Source organism: Taudactylus pleione, unplaced genomic scaffold (assembly GCF_031769625.1).
Source record: "Taudactylus pleione unplaced genomic scaffold, aTauple2 ptg000185l, whole genome shotgun sequence".
NCBI lineage: Eukaryota > Metazoa > Chordata > Amphibia > Anura > Myobatrachidae > Taudactylus > Taudactylus pleione.
In genome coordinates, this window is record NW_028284587.1 from 284699 (window position 1) to 304659 (window position 19961).

A 19961-nucleotide genomic window follows, 5' to 3' on the forward strand; every position below is an offset into this window, starting at 1 on the left:
CGGCCGAGTGCGTGCGGAATCGCAGTTGCAGTCAGTAGTGAGTCAGGTCCATGGTGCTAGAGTATACACCGTTTATGTGGCAGCACTATATACCGGGCACGTAAGGCATAAACCAATAAGAGTACTATGAATAAAGTCATTGTGATATACATAGTAACACTGCACAACCCCCCACAGTAAGCAAAGGCTGATTCTGGAATATTTATTTGTATATTATTTGGGATTTTCTTATATCTTAAAGCACAAACAGGGCATCCATCACATCTAGACAGAAGACGTATACATTCCGGATGGTTACAAGATCCTGTAACTACCGTTGTGTAGATGTTGTGATTGCTACTATAGGGCCTGATTCAGAGCCGGTCGCTATTTGCGCTCGCTCGTCCAGAAAATAGGGGTGGCTATTCAAATGAACCGTTCGCTGTTTGCGGTCTGTTCACGCCTCTAGGTCTGAACGAGCGAACAAAACTTGCGGTCGTTTTTTGGGAAACTACGCCCCCTGGCCGCTCGCATCCTACGTCATGTCCGCTATTTATTAGATTAATCGAGTACATCGAACAGGGTCTGAGCTGCTCGCTATTCTTGGGGTTGGTTTTTACTACCACAATTTTGCGAGCAGTTCTGGCTTTAAAATAACCCAGTGACGTGGTCAATGACGCTGCTGTATTAATTATGCACACCCATAAAACGCCCGTTTTGACCTTTAAGCACGCCTGCGATCGGATCTCCACTCCCCCGTTTTCAAGCACCTTCCCCCGTTACCACCCACATACGCCTCCTGTCACTCAAATTAGCAGGCATTCGCTATTTTGCGAGCACATGAATTTCGGCCGCACTGACTGGTTCCCGCGTGCGTATAACGATCCGTACGCATGCGCAGATGAGCGAACATCGGTCAGAACGAACGAGCGGCCGCTTACGAGTGGCTCTGAATCAGGCCCATAAAGTTTTATTTCAAATGCAGCATGTAAATGGTTAACCTGGAGAAAGCGCCTGCTGGCGTAGAACAAATTGTCAGCATTGCACAAGATATGACGGTTGTCTAGTAAGTCATTACCAGCCGTAGTTTATATGATTTTGAAATGTGCTGGGTTTGTTTTGTTTTTTTACATCTGTTCTATATTTGTTTGCTATGGACTCTTTAACATTGATGAACTTGTATATTCTGAAAAGCTTGGTATTAATGCTGAGGAGCTGCAGTCAATTAAGGGCCTGATTCAGAGCCGTTCGCTATTTGCGGTCGTTCGTTCAAAAACAAGGGGTGGCTATTCAAATGATCCGTTCGCAAATTGCAGTCTGTTCACACCTCTAAGTCTGAACGAGCGAGCAAAACATACGCTCGTTTATTTGTTAAAAACGCCCCCTGGCCGCTCGCACCATACGTCATGTCCGCTATTTATTAGATTAATCGAGTACATCGACCAGCGTATGAACTGCTCGCTATTCTTGTGGTTGGTTTTTGCTACCACAATCTTGCGAGCAGTTCTGGCTATAAAATAACCCAGTGACGTGGTCAATGACACTGCTGCATTAATTATGCACACCCATAAAACGCCCGTTTTGACCTTTAAGCACGCCTGCGTTCGGATCTCCACTCCCCATTTTCAAGCACCTTCCCCTCTTACCACCCACATATACCTCATTCTGTCACTCAAAATAGCAGGCATTCGCTATATTGCGAGCACATGAATTTCGGCCGCACTGACTGGTTCGCGCATGCGTATAACGATCCGTACGCATGCGCAGATGTGCGAACATCGCTCGGAACGAGCGTACTGCCGCTAGCGAGTGGCTCTGAATGAGGGCCTAAGTTGCTGGCCTGACAGCCCTAAACAGCTTGTATGCAGCTGTTAAGCTGCGCACACACACACACAATGATGTAAGTAATGAACGATTTTCGTTGAACGATTTTCGTTCAGTTTTTCCCTTGAAAAAGTGAACGAAAATCGTTTTACAAAGTAGTTGGTTTTACTTTACGTAATAAACGATTTTCTGTCTGTTGAAGGAAAAATGTTGCAACTTCAATTGAAAATCGCTCAGTTGGCCGGTCTGACTGAACTACAAACTACAATCGACAAACGTGAACGCGCATGAACGATAATCGTTCATCGTTTATCGTTTTACACTGAACGATTTTTTGAACGATAACGACGTCGTTATAATTAAATCGTACAAAAAATCGTTGAGTGTTTACGCACCTTTAGTGCTGCTTTAATAGAGATTTCTATAGCAAATTGGGGGTCATTCAGACCCGCTCGCGAGCGGCAGTACGCTCGCAAGCGTGTCGATGTTCCCCAATGCGCATGCGCAAGACCCGCATAGCGACGGCCGGCCGTCGCTATGAGTCTCGCACCAAAGGGGGCGTGCTGTCGATGTTGATTGACAGCACGCCCCCTTTGGTGGGCGTGCCGGGGGCGTGCCTGCCAGACGGAGGCGTTCCCATGGGAACGCCTACCGTCTGAAGCCGGCCCCACTGACATCACTAGTGATGTCAGTGGGTGTGATTTTGGCTCTGATAGAGCCAAAATCACTCCAGGGCTTGTGGCAGGGAGACCCTACCGCAGGGTCTCCGTCGCAAGTCCGATGGTCGCGATGGTCAAGACCATCGCGACCATCTTTTTGGCCGCTCGCATATGCTGTGGGTGGACACCCACAGCTATACGAGCGGCCAGGAGGCCGCTCAATTTTCATGGAGGAGGGCCCTGATTCAGAGCGAGCGCTCTGGTCAGAGCGTTCAGCTCTGAATCAGGCCCATAGAGCGGGGTTGGGTTGGCTGCCAATTGATGGAGAAGAGGACCGTAGGCTGATCTGAATGTCCCAGTGGGGCAAATGGGGATGAATAAGACAAGGAAGGGACGAAATTATTGGAGAGTGTTACACCTACATGTAAAGTGACATCAGATTAATGCTGGGAGTATAGTCCTTTGCCTTATATATAGAATTGGAGGGGATGAGGCAGAACGTTCTGTAACTCCAGTGATTTTCCAGCCAGCCTGATGCAGTACTAACAGGAGTCAGGGGACGTGACCAGGCATTTGTTTCTCTGCATTATCCTAGTAGGTGTAGGATAAAGTCTGTGCTCATGGATAATATGGGCCATGGAGCGAGTCCTTTCATGCATGGGCAGAGGCGTGAAGGATGGTAACACGGCGCAGATGGTTACAGACAGGATATTATGCATACAATAATGCCATCCAATGTACAATATAGGTCTAACTCTATTTATGTCCTTATTACTTATGCAGTTGTACAAGTCTCAGCTTTAGTATACAATATATTATTACACAGCATTACCTTAGTAAGGTGCCATGACTGGATGAATATACTGTACAGCATTTATATTAGTTGTCACAACTTCCCAGCAATCTCTACAGAACCATGTGATCACTGTTAGGATGTAACCTCTCAAAGTTATCCCAGTCACCCCTAGAAAGGCAGATGCCTCTTTATGTCTTTATGTCCTACGTCCTGCCCCCCCACCCCACATGTACTCATTAAGCTGGGTCACCTCTGCTAGAGGGTGCTGGACTCAGCAGCAGATAAGAATGCTTACCAGTGACTTTCTGAATTAAGGTGGACATTCACTTAAGCGGCCGAGCGGCCAATTTAAATTTGCCTGTACACCCCCCCCCCCCCAACCACCTACTTACTGGGTGAAGTGGGTGGTCTGGGCGGCAGATTACATTATTCGCACTGAATCGCATTATCGTAGCCACGTCCCCCGCTGTACAATGCCAGTAATCTCTGCATTGTATAGCAGTGGGCGATCGCGCTGCCACCCCCTCCCCCTAAGTCGCGCCACGAATGACCCCCACACTGTCCCGCCCTGTGTTGGGAAGGAGGTCTGCATTGCGAACAGGGATATGTTAGTATCCCTCATTGTCCTCTTCCCTGCATCCCTCCGGTAGTGCACATGTGTGAACTTAATTTACGAATGTGCACTAACACGGCCGGGTCAGCGCTGGTAGGTATCGCGAGGACGGACACTTTACAGAATCCCCAGCCATCCCCACAATGGAGCAATGGATTTGCTAAGGTATTTTAGTATCCACCACTGCAAATCTTGGCAAGTTGGATACTTAATGATTGGGGGCTAATCGGCCCTCAAGTATGAATAAACCCCCATGTCCTAGGTAACTGCAGTGTTTGGGCATAAATAAAAGATGTACTCTAAGCTAGTGGAGGGTAGTAAAGTGAAGCAAACAAAAAGCAAATATCTGTGCACCTAGGTAAAGCCAAGCTGCGCTGCATGTGGGTTAACCATCGATGGTGTAATCGGTGGTTAAGCTTGATGGTATGAAACCATCGGCAGGGGAACCATCGATGGTTTCACCCACTAATGGTCATCCCTGCGATATTACGCAGTGGGCCAATCAGAGGTGGGAGCCGGGCTTCATAGGTCACATTGGGGGCAGAGCTAGGCACAGTGGCCCCGATTCAGAGCCAGACGCTCTGACAGAGCGATCGCTCTGAATCAGGGCGTCTTTTTTTTTTAAATGGAGCGGCCTCCTGGCCGCTCGCATTGCTGTGGGTTGCCACCCACAGCTAATGCGAGTGGCCAGGATGATGGTCGCGATGGTCAAGACCATCGCGACCATCGGGCTTGTGATGAGACCCTTGTGGTAGGGTCTCGTGGCCGCAAGCCCCATAGAGATTTCGGTTCAAACAGAGCCGAAAGCTCTCCCACTGACATCACTTGTGATGTCAGTGGGGCCGCCCCCAGATGGTAGACATTCTCATGGGAACGCCTCCGTCTGGGCAGCCACCCCCCCGGCCCGCCCACCAAAGGGGGCGTGCTATCACTCAACATCGACAGCATGCCCCCTTTGGTGCGAGACCCGGAGCGACGGATTGCCCGTCGCTATCCGGGTCTCGCACATGCGCACGACGGAGCCGGCTCCGTCGCGCGCATGCGCTCTGGGCCACCATCGACCCGGATGCGAGCACTCAGCGCTTGCGACCGGGTCTGAATCAGGCCCAGTGTCCTGGCACCAAGTATAAAGAAAAAAAACAAACACATTGGTGGCTCTGTACCATCGATGGCGGATCTTCACCATCAATGGCAAAAACATCTATGGTCGGTGGTTATACATGGTCGATGGCCAACTCTAGTCCAGCAAAAGCAGCCGGTATTTGGCCTGCATGAAAAAAAAATTATTTGCCCCCCTTTGCATTGCACATGGGGCCCGATTCAGACCCCCTCGCTAGGAAGCGTTCGCACGCAGCCAGATGATCTTTACAATCTGCGCAAGCATATGCGTGCGTGAACCAGTGTGAGCGAGCGGGGAGCGTCACCTCACTGCGCATAGACTGCCCTGTACAATGAGTGCCAGGAGAAGCCGTTTGTGGGTGGTGACAGGGGCAGACCACTAGAAACGGGGGAGTGGAGGTGCGAACGCAGGCGTGCCTGAGCATCTTAACGCCGTTTCAGAGGCGTGCATCATTAACAGGTAGCGTCATAGTACACATCACTTGGTTGCATTTCACACTGAAGTGCTCGCAGTGCTTGTGGTAGGGAATAGTCAGCCACAAGCGCTGCGTTCGCTTCCGACGGTCCTCAATGTACCAATGGTTACATACACCTCCTGGAGATGACGTGCGCAAGTGGGCATCTTTAGACTGGCTGGTGGGCGTCTGCATTCACCAAGCGATCACATGCCAAGACACAGTGGGCGTGCTAATGCCTTGCTGTGCGATCGCCTGCCTTGCCGAACTGGCATACGCATCGAGCAGCGGGTCTGAATCTGGTCCATGGTTTGTTCCAGATACAGTTACTTGTTTTTTTTTTTTGCTTTGCGCCTTGCTTAGAATCAGCTCCCTGTATGAGAAAATGTGTGTGTTAGAAAGTGTCACTGGTTCTTAGTGACTAGATACTCTGTATAATCATTAACATTGTGCAGCCAAGAAACCGTCAGTCTCCTCTGCTGTGTGCTGGGGACAGGTGCACTTTATCATGCAGGCACAAAGTGCAGCCCTGCAAAGCCTCTCTATGTACAAGAGCCATCACTTATCCACCCAGAATGTTTCACATCTGTAAAATCATTCTACAACTATAGTCGTGGGCTGGAAATGTCCAAGACCAACTCGCTACCACTTTAGGACAATCCTCTTCATTCATTGACACTCTTCCTCTTTCCTCCTGATCGTTTCAGGCTCATTAGTTATACAGTGACCATGGGAGTGAGGGGACCCCGGGACTTCATTATATGAATCACTGTCAGTTGTTTATAGTTTTCAATTAACATTGGTCAAAGTTTACGTCAAATTCAGAAATGTATCTGGAGTTCCAGCTCTTTTGCAGGGAGGAAAAGTTTTGTGGGAAGCACCACAGTCACAGGCTCATGCCGATAATCCCATCCGCAAAATGAAATCCACTTAATCCGCACATAGGAACGCTACCAAAATGTCTAACTCCCCCCAGCAGACAGTGCAAACATTGGTCATCATGCACCACCATGGCTGGCATATCCATGTGTTTAACCATAGATACAGTTACATATACAATTCAGCAATCACTTGGAGCACACATTGACCTCCATGCCATATTAATGCGCTCACATGGGTGAGCAACCCGTATTGGCTGCTCGCCCATGCTCAGCACGGAATCGGTATGATATCCCGGCTGCCGCATGGCCGGGAGCTCGAATCCCAGCAGCGGCAGCCCGACAAACCAGCAGAGCCCGGCAGCGGAAGCCCGACAGCGCTGGAAATCCCGATCGTCCTAAGGTAAGTATCTACTAACCTAACCCCCCTAACCCTCCTTAGGAGTACCTAACCCTAACCTCCCCCCCTGTGCCTAACCCTAATCCCCCCTCTAAGTGCCTAACCCTAACCTCCCCCCGGGGTGCCTAACCCTAACCCTCCCTCCCCCTAGCCTAACCCTAACCCTCCCGGGTGGGTGCCTAACCCTAAGCCCCCACCCGGGTGCCCTAAACCTAACCCTCCCCCCCCGAGGCTGTCCGCTCGTGGCGCCCGGTATCCCTTCGATCAGGATGCCAGTCGCCTGTCTCCCGGCGTCGGGGAAATGACAGGCGTCTAGATATAGACGCCCGGCATTTCACCCTCGCCGGGATATGACAGTCGGGTAGCAGGCTGCCGGACTGCCAGCCCAGATTTGGGGTTTGAGGTCTATTTGTTGAAAATAAATAAAAGTATCAAAAAAGCAGACACACACATAAACAGCATTAATACAGGTGCCACTGGCATAAGGCACTGCAGCAGACACAACCCCCTTAAACAAGAATAACTCTATTTATGGCCAGTTCGGTTTTCACAAGTCTGGTTTGAGAGCTGTGCTCTACATTCTTAGCCCTGCCTGGTGAGCAGCCATTGGGTGCTGGTGATACCATCTTACAGCGTTGTGGCATGGGTCAGTACTTTATGAATACATATCCCTGTCCCGGTCTGAACATCAGCCAGGATGAACATGTTACAAGTCCTGGATCCTGTTACAAAAGGTTCCTAAAGCGTCTTTATATTGCTTTGCTAGATGACACCGGACTGCGGCTCCAGTGCTCATGTGGGACTTAAAATAAAGATTCTACTCTGTCTTCCTTGTGTAAACCTGCTAAATACAGTGCAGGCAGCAGACTGCGTGTCAGTGAGATGAAAGGGTAATGTGTCATTAGTTCCCTGACACACGGCTCTGCCTCCACCTGCTGAAGTACAGGATGTGACTGTGATGGGGAGTAACCGGTCTCTCTGTGTTGTTATGGATTTTGCTGCAGGATCTTCCTGTGGTCTGTCCCTGTGTCCTGATCTACCCAGCTGCCATAGACCTACATTCATTCATCTCTCTGCACTAGCTTTTCCTTACCGTGAACTCTCATCTGTATCTGTCTTGTTGGGTCTATTTTTTTCTATGTGTAGTGAACATGAGTCCAAGACTGACCGTGTAAAACACTTTCACATAGTGTTTGTCAAATGTCATAAAAAGAATTCTCAGTAGGGAGGAAAATGGTCAGATCGACCGCGTCCCACATCGACCGCGTCCCCCACCTGTTATTACCCAGCTGGAATCACGCCATGAAGTTGAGGCCACATTATTCTATTGCCAAGAAGAGAATCCTTAAGCTGGGTGCTCACTATACGATGTGTGACCAAGAGACAGTGCATTGCGATGTAACGATACATTGCGCGCGCCATAGAGAGTGCACGGTCCGCTGTACGCCGGCGCGATGTGTTGTTACATTCTGCATTTAACGATACCACATCGTTCATTGCATTGTCCCATCTGACGTGCAAAACAGCAGATGGGACCATGCGATGAACGACCGCCGTGAGTGACGGATTGGGGCTACACGCTGTACGATGTGTACAAATTATCGTTCGGATCTGCATCGGAATGATATATTGTACCCTATCGAATAGTGTGTATCCAGCTTTACATCCATATTGTCTTGACAGACCCCAGGCTTTAGTTTCCTCCTTTGGCAGACCAGAACTTCTACTTAAACATATGATATGGTGTAATGCCAATGTTTACAATCTGTACAACTTTTATAGAGATAACATTTATTTTTAGGGGATTCTAATTACACAGGGCAGAGAATTCTGATTTCTATAAGCCTATGTTAAAGCAGCGGATGATATAACATGAACAGACATCACACATACACTTTGAGTTCTCCCTGAACCCTGGGACCTGACATGGGTCATGTCTTGCTCTTAGAGGCTCACCTGTTTGGTGAAGAGGATAGCGGTGTCCCAATATTCGGGGTGCTTGTCACTCACTTTGTTCCATTTCTTCTGCCAGGCACAGAAGCTTCTCAGTGTCATGGCAGCATTGGTGGTAACTTTGGGTCCCTTCCCATCATCAGTTAGAACCATAAACTTTACCACGGCAATGTTGATGGGATTCTGGATGCTCGGGTGGCGGTATAGACGAGCTGCCGTAGCCATTAGGGTGAGCAAATAGTGCTGGAGGTCATCTCCGTGGAACTTGAGCATTGTCTCATCAGCCACAATCAAGGTCTCCACGTACCTGGTAATAGATGCAAAACGCCTGGAGCGCTGACTGCCCCTGGCCCTGGTGCCATTGGCTTGGCTTTTGTTGTGCTTAGAGCCTTTGTATCTCTCTAGAGCCTCCATGATGCCATGGTTCAAACCAGAGCCAACCCCACACCTGGAGGTGGTGTCCACGGATTGATGCTGCGCTCTCCTTCGCTGCAGCAGGTGCGGCCCCTGCTGGCCACTTTGAAACTGGTCCCACGTGCCGTTTTTCAAAGGGCTGATTAAATATTCCACCCCTTGGTAGCCGAAAGCCCCCCGAAGTCCTCCGCAGAGGCTCAGAGCAGCAAAGGAGTCCCGGTCGGAATTGACGTCTCCAGAGTAGAAACAACGTCTCAGGCTTTGCGACGGTTTGGGGAGAGCACCAGGAAAATGCATGGTGAAAGCTGGTGCAAGAAACTGAGAATCGGGACTCAAATTTAGATAGAAATCCTCCTGGAAAGCTGAGATCTGGAAGATGACTCCCAAGTCTTTAGCCTGCTCATTGCCCTCTTTAAAATACTTCCTTCCATTTATGTCGGAATCCAGCTTTTTGGGGGTGACCAGAACTCCTTCCAAAGAGGAACACAAAGAAGGACTGAGAAAGAAGAAATCTAAAGCCAGCAGCGAGGTGACAGCCAGGTGTGTGTTCATGGTGTTTCTGACCACAAATCGGCCAAAAACTGGAGAGGGGAAAAAAAAAAAACTGTACTTTATGGAGAAAAAGGAAAAAAAAAAAAACTATTGCAGTCGTGCAAAAATATCTCCAAAAAACATTGCAAGAATACAGAACAAAAACAAAAAAAACTATCCACCATTTAAAGGTTGCTACAAATTTAATGACAAAAATTCTGCAAAAATTGGAAAGGAAAGTGAGAGATGTCCGTAAGGCTGAGGTGTAGTCAGCTGCCCCATTCACTAGTAGTAAGAGCCTGAGCTGGTCCTTCAGCCACTAATCCAGATGTTCATGTTGCTGTGTGTCCCACTGGTTGAGTCTTACTGTGCATGCTGCAGCTCCTCTACCTGTCTGCACACAGGGCAGTATCAGCCTCTTCCAGGGCTATATATACATCCCTGTCCTGTGCAAAGAGTTTTTTTTTTCTGGGAGGTGCTGTGAAGGCTTATTGGACTTGTAGCTCATTATCAGAAACACACACACACACACACACACACACACACAGCCTCCCTCTCCTTCCATTGCCGGCAGGGTTTAAAGAGCCAGCAAATCTCATCATCTGTTAGAAGCAGCTGTTTTCTCCCTGCCTCAGCCAGCTCTCCTCTGCACAATGCTTTAACAATTTAGAGGCAGCGAGTGGCCTGACACAGATATGTTGTGTTCAGCAGGACAGTTACCAGAATGCAACCAGGCCGCTCCCCTGTGACCTGAATGGAGGAACTGGTCCAGAAGTCCCCAGTGTACATGTATATAACCGCACTGTTATTCTGACTCCTTATGGTTGATTTTAAGATGCTGGAAAGAAGTTACTGTACTTTCTAAAACTTTTTCCTCCAGAGATTTTCTCTCTCTCTCTCTCTCTTTTTTTTAAAAGATGTAATAGTAAGAGACCGCCATGCAACTAGTGTCCAGCAGAACAGCTGGGACTCATTATTATTATTTAGCTGATTGCTTTACTTACTACAAGTATTATTATGAAAACTCCTCCTCCAGCTCGTTACACGATGATCTGATGTTGGCCTCACTTCAGCCCGGCGGTAATTCTGTGACCTCAGCGGCGTGCTGTCACTGTCTGTCTGTACCCTGCAGAATCACTGGTGCAGGAAGGATACAAACCTTATTTTTCTCACAACGGAGATGATACACAGGGCTTGGGCCCTATTTTCTATGATGCTGTTCATAAGTGTGGGCAAATCTCACCAATAAGTACAGCTCTGTTGTTTGCCTTCTATTCCCTGAGTGGATTAAGGCCTGTGGGGGCCCCAGGGCAACTAAGTTGTGGGGGCCCCCTCCAGGCCACACAGAGCCTATCCCCCCACCTTAAAGCACCACACAGAGCTCCCCCCCCCCCCCCCGCCTCCCGGCCACATGAAGACAGGGGGAAACTCAGGATTTTCTTTGGGAGTGGGGGTCCTAAATATACATATACAACATACACTCACACATATATGCACATTAACACATACACAGTATACACATATACACCATGACACATATACACACAGAATCACATACATACATACACAATCGGTACATAATGCCGGCGGCTAAACCGCCAGATCAATACCGACAGCGGCTGCCCGACGGGTCGGAATCCCGGCAGCATCAGGTAAGTACTCTAACCCTCCCCTCTCCCTACCCTAACCCTCCCTTAGTGGTGTCTAACCCTAACCTCCCCCCATAGTGCCTAACCCTAACCTCCCCCCGTTAGTGCCTAAACCTAACCCCCCCCAATCCCAAACCTAACCCTCCCGGGGAAGTGCTTAACCCTAACCCCCCCGAGTGGTGCCTAACCCTAACCCCCCCTTTCCCTGCCCTAACCCTCCCGGGGGGGTGCCTAACCCTACGTCCCCCCGGGGGGTCCCTAAAGCAAACCCTCCCCCCTCGCGGCTACACGCTAAAACAACCTGCTTACTTTCGTTTGGTAAGCCGGGTGTTGGGTGGGGCTAATGATAGGTGTCGAGATTTCGACGCCTATCTTTAGTCCCATGTCAGGATATCGGCAGGTGGGATAGCGCCCACCGGTATCCTCACTACATCCCCACATAGAGACACACTGAAACAGTACACAAACTTACCTTCACTTGATGCAGCAGCTGCTGTAGGACCAGTCCAAGTTGCAACAGGGACCGGGCACCTCAATCCATTAGGCCCCACCCCCCGCAATGCAAAGTCTCAATCCGTGAGTTTATGGGGGTGGGGCTTGCCGGATTGGCTCTGCCCCTGATGCAGCCAGTCACTGTAGTGAGGAGGAGGGGTTTATAGATACTCAGAACCCTCCCCTGCATCCGCTAGCATGTGAAGCCGGCCCCTTTCCTCCCTAGATACTAACTGTGCTGCTCCATTAGGTAGAATAGCCGCGGCTGGTGAGCCGGGAACAGGTGTCCAGCTGGACACCTGTTCTCGGCAGGGTCACACTGACCCTGTGTGAGGGCCCCTCTGTGTGTGGCGGCTCCTGGACGACCGTCCCTGTCGCCCTCCCCTTAATCCGGCTCTGATCACAAGCGCGGCCTTGATGCGCAAATCTGTGTGGTTTCTCCATTTGCAGCTGCCTCATTCTCCCTACGTCGTTACAAGCTAAAGCGGAGATGTATCAAAGCTTCTAAAGAATGGAGAAGTTGCCCATAGCAACCAAACAGCACCTACCTATCATTTTATAGATCTCCCCCATATGTCCAGTGTGGTCACTTTTGGAACTAGTTACTAAGCAGTGTTAGGAGACCGAGTGAAAAGTGATAAGTCTGTGCCAGCCAATCAGCTCCCAACTGGCATGTCACAGGCTGTGTTTGAAAAATGACAGTTGGGAGCTGATTGGCTGGCACCTTATCACTTTCTTATCACTTTTCACTCTGTCTCCTAACACTGCTTAGTAAATAGACCCCTAAGGCTCATAAATCTAATTACGTAGGTAGCTCCATACAATACATCCAGCTTTCTCTTCTAGGTGTTCTAACCCAGGTGCAAAAGGCGGAGCTCTCACTATCAAGATACCACACACAACGGTCTGAAACAAGACCCGATTATACAGATACACACATAACCTATGTGTAGACAAAAGTGATTGGACACCTCCGCGCAAGCGAAATGCATACCATACATACCATTGCACATGAGTTCCAAATGGCCGCTAATGTGGTGGTTTTGACAAGGGCACTTGGTAGGGAGGCCCGTGCACTTGCAGGTCTACGGAGACAACAAATGTTTTTATCAGGACGACAATGCCACCTGTCATGTTTCCAGGGCGACGTTGGACTGGTATACAGAAAATTCGGTAACCCGGATAGACTCAAAGTATAGATCTTAACCCCACTGAGAACCTCTGGGATGAATTGGAGCTACGGGTACGTTCTAGGCCAACCCGACCTTCATCAGTGTCACAGTTGACCACTGTACATGGAATCGGTATGATTCACCGCCGGATCCCTGCCCGGCGGTTGGAATCCTGACAGTGGCATCCCGGCAGAGGAGGAAATCCCGATCGTCCCCAGGTAAGTATATACTAACCTATATCTACCCCCTAAACCTCCCTTTGGGGTGCCTAACCCTAACCTTCCCTCCCAGTGCCTAACCCTAACCCCCCCTCTAAGTGCCTAAACCTAACCCCCCCTTCCCCGCCGCCTAAACCTAGTCCCCCGGGGAGGTGCCTAACCCTATGTCCCCCTCCGGTGGTGCCTAACGCTAATCCACCCTTCCCCTAGCCTAAACCTAACCTCCCGGGGGGGTGCCTAACTCTAAGTCCCCCCCTGGAACCCTAAACCTAACCCCCCCACCGCTGGGCTATCCGCGCTCGGCGCCCGGAGTCCCTTTGATCGAGATGCCTGGCGTCGGGCTCCCGGGGTATGTCTAATGACAGACATCGGCATATCGACGCCTGCCTTTAGACCCTTGCCGGGATATGACAGTCGGGAAGCCGGCTGTCGGGATTAGGTCCGCCGGCTTCCCGGCTGCATACCCTGTACATAAGGTGGAATGGCAGAACATACCGCCTGCTGCTGTCCAGGAACTTGTGGACAGTTTGCCAAAAAGGGGGAGAGCAGTGATCACTGCACGTGGAGGACCTACTAAGTGCTGACGTCAATAACATCTCATTGATCAATTTGCTGTCAGTGTCCAATCACTTTCGTCTACACAGTGTATATAAAAATATTTATTTATCAATACGGGCCATATGCAATTAGAGGCGAAAAGCTGCGATCGGCAAAAAAGTTTTCGCCAATTTGCGCTTATCGCCTGTTTTCAAAGTATCTCCGTATTCAATTCCAGGACGCTTTTGCCTAGAAAGGCGAAAAAGTATCTCCAGCAAAAGACAGGAGAAAAGAGGTGCAAAATCCATATTTTAGGGTACAAATGTGGGGACTTGGTTCAGAACCCTTTGGACACCCCCCCTAGCGACTAATTCGGCAAAAAAAATTAAATATCTTCACCCCCAAAAAAGACATGTCATTTTTGGGGGCGAAAATGTAAAAAGTGCTGGAAATGGGGTACAAAGTTAGTGGGCCTGGTACTTTGGGGGGCTATAAGGTTGAGACAGGTGTTTTTAGGATTACAGGAGGCTGCAGCAGGTGTATTTTTGGGATTTCTTAAATCTTCACTTTAGAGACTCAAAAACAAAATATACTAGTACCCATTTACATGTACCCCAAATTTAACTACGGTACTTCTTTTTCTCAACAAACAATTCTTTATATCATGTTCCCACACTTATGCAAATATGCATATAACAGCCCTTTGACGCAATATAAGATCACTAAATACTTTCATTAGGGCCATTAAGAGGGCGCTCTTTAAGGGGTACAGACTGATTTCCCCAAAAATATGCTGCCCTTTTTGCTAGTTTCGCTGTTCACTACATTCGCCTATCCGCGTTTTCGCCTGTTTTGGAATTGAATAGGGCGAAAAGCAGGGATGCGCATGGCGAAAGCATCACATCCAAACAGGCGAATGAGGCAAAATCATCGCGATTATCGCCGAGCTCGGCTTTTCGCGACTAACTGAATCTGGCCCAGAGAATAAAATGAAGTCCCTGGTAGGCCTCTGTCTGTGTATTCGGGCTAATCTCGAGAACCACTGGACGGATTTTGATCTAGTTTTGACTATTGTATAGAGCATGTGTGGAGGAAGGATTAGGTGTATGGCACATTAATGTATGACAAAAGAGAGCCGAGCAGTGACGATTTCAGTGAAGCAAGTCAATGAAAAAACAGACGTCCAAAGTGCTTTCTCGGTTTACGCTGCCTAAACCGTTACAGATATATCATAACGATGGACTTTACTTTATACCATGTAGAGATTTATATGTATTATACAGTTTCTCCAGAAAAATTGATGGTAAGTCCTGATTACCGACAACATAACGTGGCCCTTTTGCGTGTCACGTCAAAATGAAATCTTTTCGTGTTGACGTCAGGAGGAAAAATTAATAATGTCGTCTACGAGGCGATCTTATAAGACCTCGGTTGAAAAAAAACATTGCCGTAAATTCAAAATTGCTCCCATGCAAAACCGGGGGGCGAGACGTTAGTATTCATATAAAATGTATGTAGTACTGTGGGCAGGTGAAGCAAACAAGGCAAAGTAATGGTGCATACACACGGTCGGATTAGCCAGATTTGTCAGATGAACGCTTTGAACGATTTTACCAACGATTTGAACGATATTTGACTGCATTAAAGTAAATGGAATCGTCCAAGTCTGACTGCAAACACATCAGATGTCAGATATCGTTATCAGACCATCGGGAATGCTTATTGTTCATCGTTCAGGCATGTCAGATATCTCAGATTTTCCTTCAGATATGAACTATTGAACGATTTTTTAAATCGTTATCGTTCAGATCTGAAGAAAGATCTGACCGTGTGTATGCACCATTAGACAGACTCAGGGAAGATGATACTTTGTTGCGCAGGACTCCCTAGTATGATACATTATAAGGAGGGTGACAGAATGCCGTCTAAGGGTTTATGGGCCTGATTCAGAGCCGCTCGTAAGAGGCCGCTCGTTCGCTCTGAGCGATGTTTGCCCAACTGCGCATGCGTACGGATCGTTATACGCACGCGCGAACCAGTCAGTGCGGCCGAAATTCGTTTGTTCGCTAAACAGCGAATGCCTGCTATTTTGAGTGACAGAATGAGGCGTATGTGGGTGGTAACAGGGGAAGGTGCTTGAAAACGGGGAGTGGAGATCCGAACGCTGGCGTGCTTAAAGGTCAAAATGGGCGTTTTATGGGTGTGCATAATTAATACAGCAGCGTCATTGACCACGTCACTGGGTTATTTTATAGCCAGAACTGCTCGCAAGATTGTGGTAGCAAAAACCAACCACAAGAATAGCGAGCAGTTCATACGCTGGTCGATGTACTCGATTAATCTAATAAACAGCGGACATGACATAGGATGCGAGCGGCCAGGGGGTGTATTTTTCCCAAAAATTACCGCAAGTTTTGTTCGCTCGTTCAGACCTAGAGGCGTGAACAGACCGCAAAGAGCGAACGGTTCATTTGAATAGCCACCCCTATTTTCTGGACGAGCGAGCGCTAATTGCGTCCGGCTCTGAATCAGGCCCTATGCCCGATATTTAAAGAGTCGATGCTTTTACTTGCCGTGTATTGCTTGTATGAGCATTGCCCTTTTAAATATTGGGCATAATCACTATCAGAAGCGCCGGGTTGTAAATAAACCCTAAGTGCCTGATTCAGTGAGTGGCAGCCAAGTGGTCTGCAGAGGATTCGGCCTCATCTACTGTATGTGACCACACCACCCCCATATACCTGCTTCATCACTATGACGGGGCACCTGCAAAAGCCCTATACCAGGTGCAAGAGATCAGCCCGACATCAGACGCTCAACTCTAAATAGCCCGCTATTCCACCTCCCCGCCCGCAGTGCGCCCAGTTACACCCACTCAGCCGCTAGTGGAGATGGGGCTGAGATTTGCACGGGCCTAAATTCATCCCATGCTGACCCCACGACAGGCACCTGTTTGGGGCAGACCTCTAAGGTGTGCTCGCTGCGAAGTGATGATGGCGACCATTGGAGGCCACTTCCAAATGACTAAAACTATAGTAATAATGCTGCTCTGACCTATTCGCATCACTACAGGGCTCGGTCTGCAGCAATAAATCATATTTCCATTCCATCTTTTAAAAGATAAGGCAACAGATATGTGTAATTCAGCTCTAATTATGTCATTGCATCATAGTTTCATTTTGTTTGACATGGTTAATGAGACTTAGACCCGCTCGCTAGATGCGGCCGCTCGCTTCCAGCATATGGAAATTCAGCTAAGTGACGTCAAGGCAGCCGCTCGGTCGGCAAGGCATAAAGCACGCCCACTATGTCATGGCGAACGATCACTTTGTGTTTACAGACGCCCACCAGCCTGTCTTTAGCCGCCCACAAGCGCACGTCATCTCCAGGAAGTATATACAGCCATCGGTACATCGGGTTCCATCGGATCTGACTGCAGCGCTTGCGGTAGAGTGTACCCTACCGCAAGAACTGCGAGCACTTCAGTGTATAATTCAACTAGGTGACATGTACTATGACGCTGCCTGTTAATTATGCACGCCTCTGAAACGGCGTGGAAAACACTCATGCATTTGAAACTCCACTCCCCCATTACTACTGACCTGCCCCTGTTACCACCCACAAACGGCGTCTCCTGTCACTCATTCCACTGGGCTGTCTTTGCAGGGTGAGCGAGCACATTCCGATCACTCGTACTAGTTTGCGCACGAGCTCTGTGAAGTATACGCATGCGCACATTGGTGAAAATCATCAGCAACGAGCAATCGCTTGCTAGTGAGCAGGTGTAGATCAGGACCTTAGTCATTGATAGCACTGTCCAAACTGTTATTTTAGCACTAACAGTACTATTACACTGTAAAGCCACGTGTGGTGTAAAGCAGACACATACAATATACTGTGTAACCCAGGCACATATACTACTGTTCTCTCCTGGTGTAACCCTGGCGCATATACTACTGTTCTCTCCTGGTGTAACCCTGGCACATATACTACTGTTCTCTCCTGGTGTACCCCAGGCACATATACTACTGTTCTCTCCTGGTGTAACCCAGGCGCATATACTACTGTTCTCTCCTGGTGTAACCCAGGCACATATACTACTGTTCTTTCCTGGTGTAACCCAGGCACATATACTACTGTTCTCTCCTGGTGTAACCCAGGCACATATACTACTGTTCTCTCCTGGTGTAACCCAGGCACATATACTACTGTTCTCTCCTGGTGTAACCCAGGTACATATGCTACTGTTCTCTCCTGGTGTAACCCAGGCACAAATACTACTGTTCTCTCCTGGTGTAACCCAGGCACATATACTACTGTTCTCTCCTGGTGTAACCCTGGCGAATATACTACTGTTCTCTCCTGGTGTAACCCAGGTGCATATACTACTGTTCTCTCCTGGTGTTACCCAAGTACATATACTACTGTTCTCTCCTGGTGTAACCCAGGCACATATACTACTGTTCTCTCCTGGTGTAACCCTGGCGAATATATTACTGTTCTCTCCTGGTGTAACCCAGGCACATATACTACTGTTGTCTCCTGGTGTAACACAGGCACATATACTACTGTTCTCTCCTGGTGTAACCCAGGCACATATACTACTGTTCTCTCCTGGTGTAACCCAGGCACATATACTACTGTTCTCTCCTGGTGTAACCCTGGCGAATATATTACTGTTCTCTACTGGTGCAACCCAGGCACATATACTACTGTTCTCTCCTGTGTAACCCAGGCACATATACTACTGTTCTCTCCTGTGTAACCCAGGCACATATACTACTGTTCTCTCCTGGTGTAACTCAGGCGCATATACTACTGTTCTCTCCTGGTGTAACCCAGGCGCATATACTACTGTTCTCTCCTGGTGTAACCCAGGCGCATGTACTACTGTTCTCTCCTGGTGTAACCCAGGCACATGTACTACTGCTCTCTCTTGGTGTAACTCAGGCACATATACTACTGTTCTCTACTGGTGTAACCCAGGCACATATACTACTGTTCTCTCCTGGTGTAACCCAGGTACATATGCTACTGTTCTCTCCTGGTGTAACCCAGGCACAAATACTACTGTTCTCTCCTGGTGTAACCCAGGCACATATACTACTGTTCTCTCCTGGTGTAACCCAGGCACATATACTACTGTTCTCTACTGGTGTAACCCAGGCACATGTACTACTGCTCTCTCCTGGTGTAACCCAGGCACATGTACTACTGCTCTCTCCTGGTGTAACCCAGGCACATGTACTACTGTTCTCTCCTGGTGTAACCCAGGCACATATACTACTGTTCTCTCCTGGTGTAACCCAGGCACATATACTACTGTTCTCTCCTGGTGTAACCCAGGCACATATACTACTGTTCTCTCCTGGTGTAATCCAGGCACATATACTACTGTTCTCTCCTGGTGTAACCCAGGCACATATACTACTGTTCTCTACTGGTGTAACCCAGGCACATGTACTACTGCTCTCTCCTGGTGTAACCCAGGCACATGTACTACTGTTCTCTCCTGGTGTAACTCAGGCGCATATACTACTGTTCTCTCCTGGTTATACTGTTCTCTCCTGGTGTAACCCAGGCGCATGTACTACTGTTCTCTCCTGGTGTAACCCAGGCACATGTACTACTGCTCTCTCCTGGTGTAACTCAGGCACATATACTACTGTTCTCTACTGGTGTAACCCAGGCACATGTACTACTGCTCTCTCCTGGTGTAACCCAGGCACATGTACTACTGTTCTCTCCTGGTGTAACCCAGGCACATATACTACTGTTCTCTCCTGGTGTAACCCAGGCACATATACTACTGTTCTCTACTGGTGTAACCCAGGCACATGTACTACTGCTCTCTCCTGGTGTAACCCAGGCACATGTACTACTGCTCTCTCCTGGTGTAACCCAGGCACATATACTACTGTTCTCTCCTGGTGTAACCCAGGCACATATACTACTGTTCTCTCCTGGTGTAACCCAGGCACATATACTACTGTTCTCTCCTGGTGTAATCCAGGCACATATACTACTGTTCTCTCCTGGTGTAACCCAGGCACATATACTACTGTTCTCTACTGGTGTAACCCAGGCACATGTACTACTGCTCTCTCCTGGTGTAACCCAGGCACATATACTACTGTTCTCTCCTGGTGTAACTCAGGCGCATATACTACTGTTCTCTCCTGGTGTAACCCAGGCACATGTACTACTGTTCTCTCCTGGTGTAACCCAGGCACATGTACTACTGTTCTCTACTGGTGTAACCCAGGCACATG

General features: G+C 48.7%; 1 protein-coding gene across 1 annotated transcript in view; it reads right to left on the reverse strand.

Annotated features, from left to right (window-relative positions):
- The window catches only part of ADAMTS15 (ADAM metallopeptidase with thrombospondin type 1 motif 15), a 91208-nt gene extending 81486 nt beyond the window's left edge, over nucleotides 1–9722 (reverse strand). Inside the window, exon 1 of the mRNA XM_088476276.1 lies at nucleotides 8680–9722. Within this exon, the coding sequence (XP_088332402.1) occupies nucleotides 8680–9642 (963 nt within the window). The 5' untranslated portion in view covers nucleotides 9643–9722. The remainder of the gene's footprint in view (nucleotides 1–8679) is intronic.
- Nucleotides 9723–19961: the final 10239 nt, after the last annotated feature.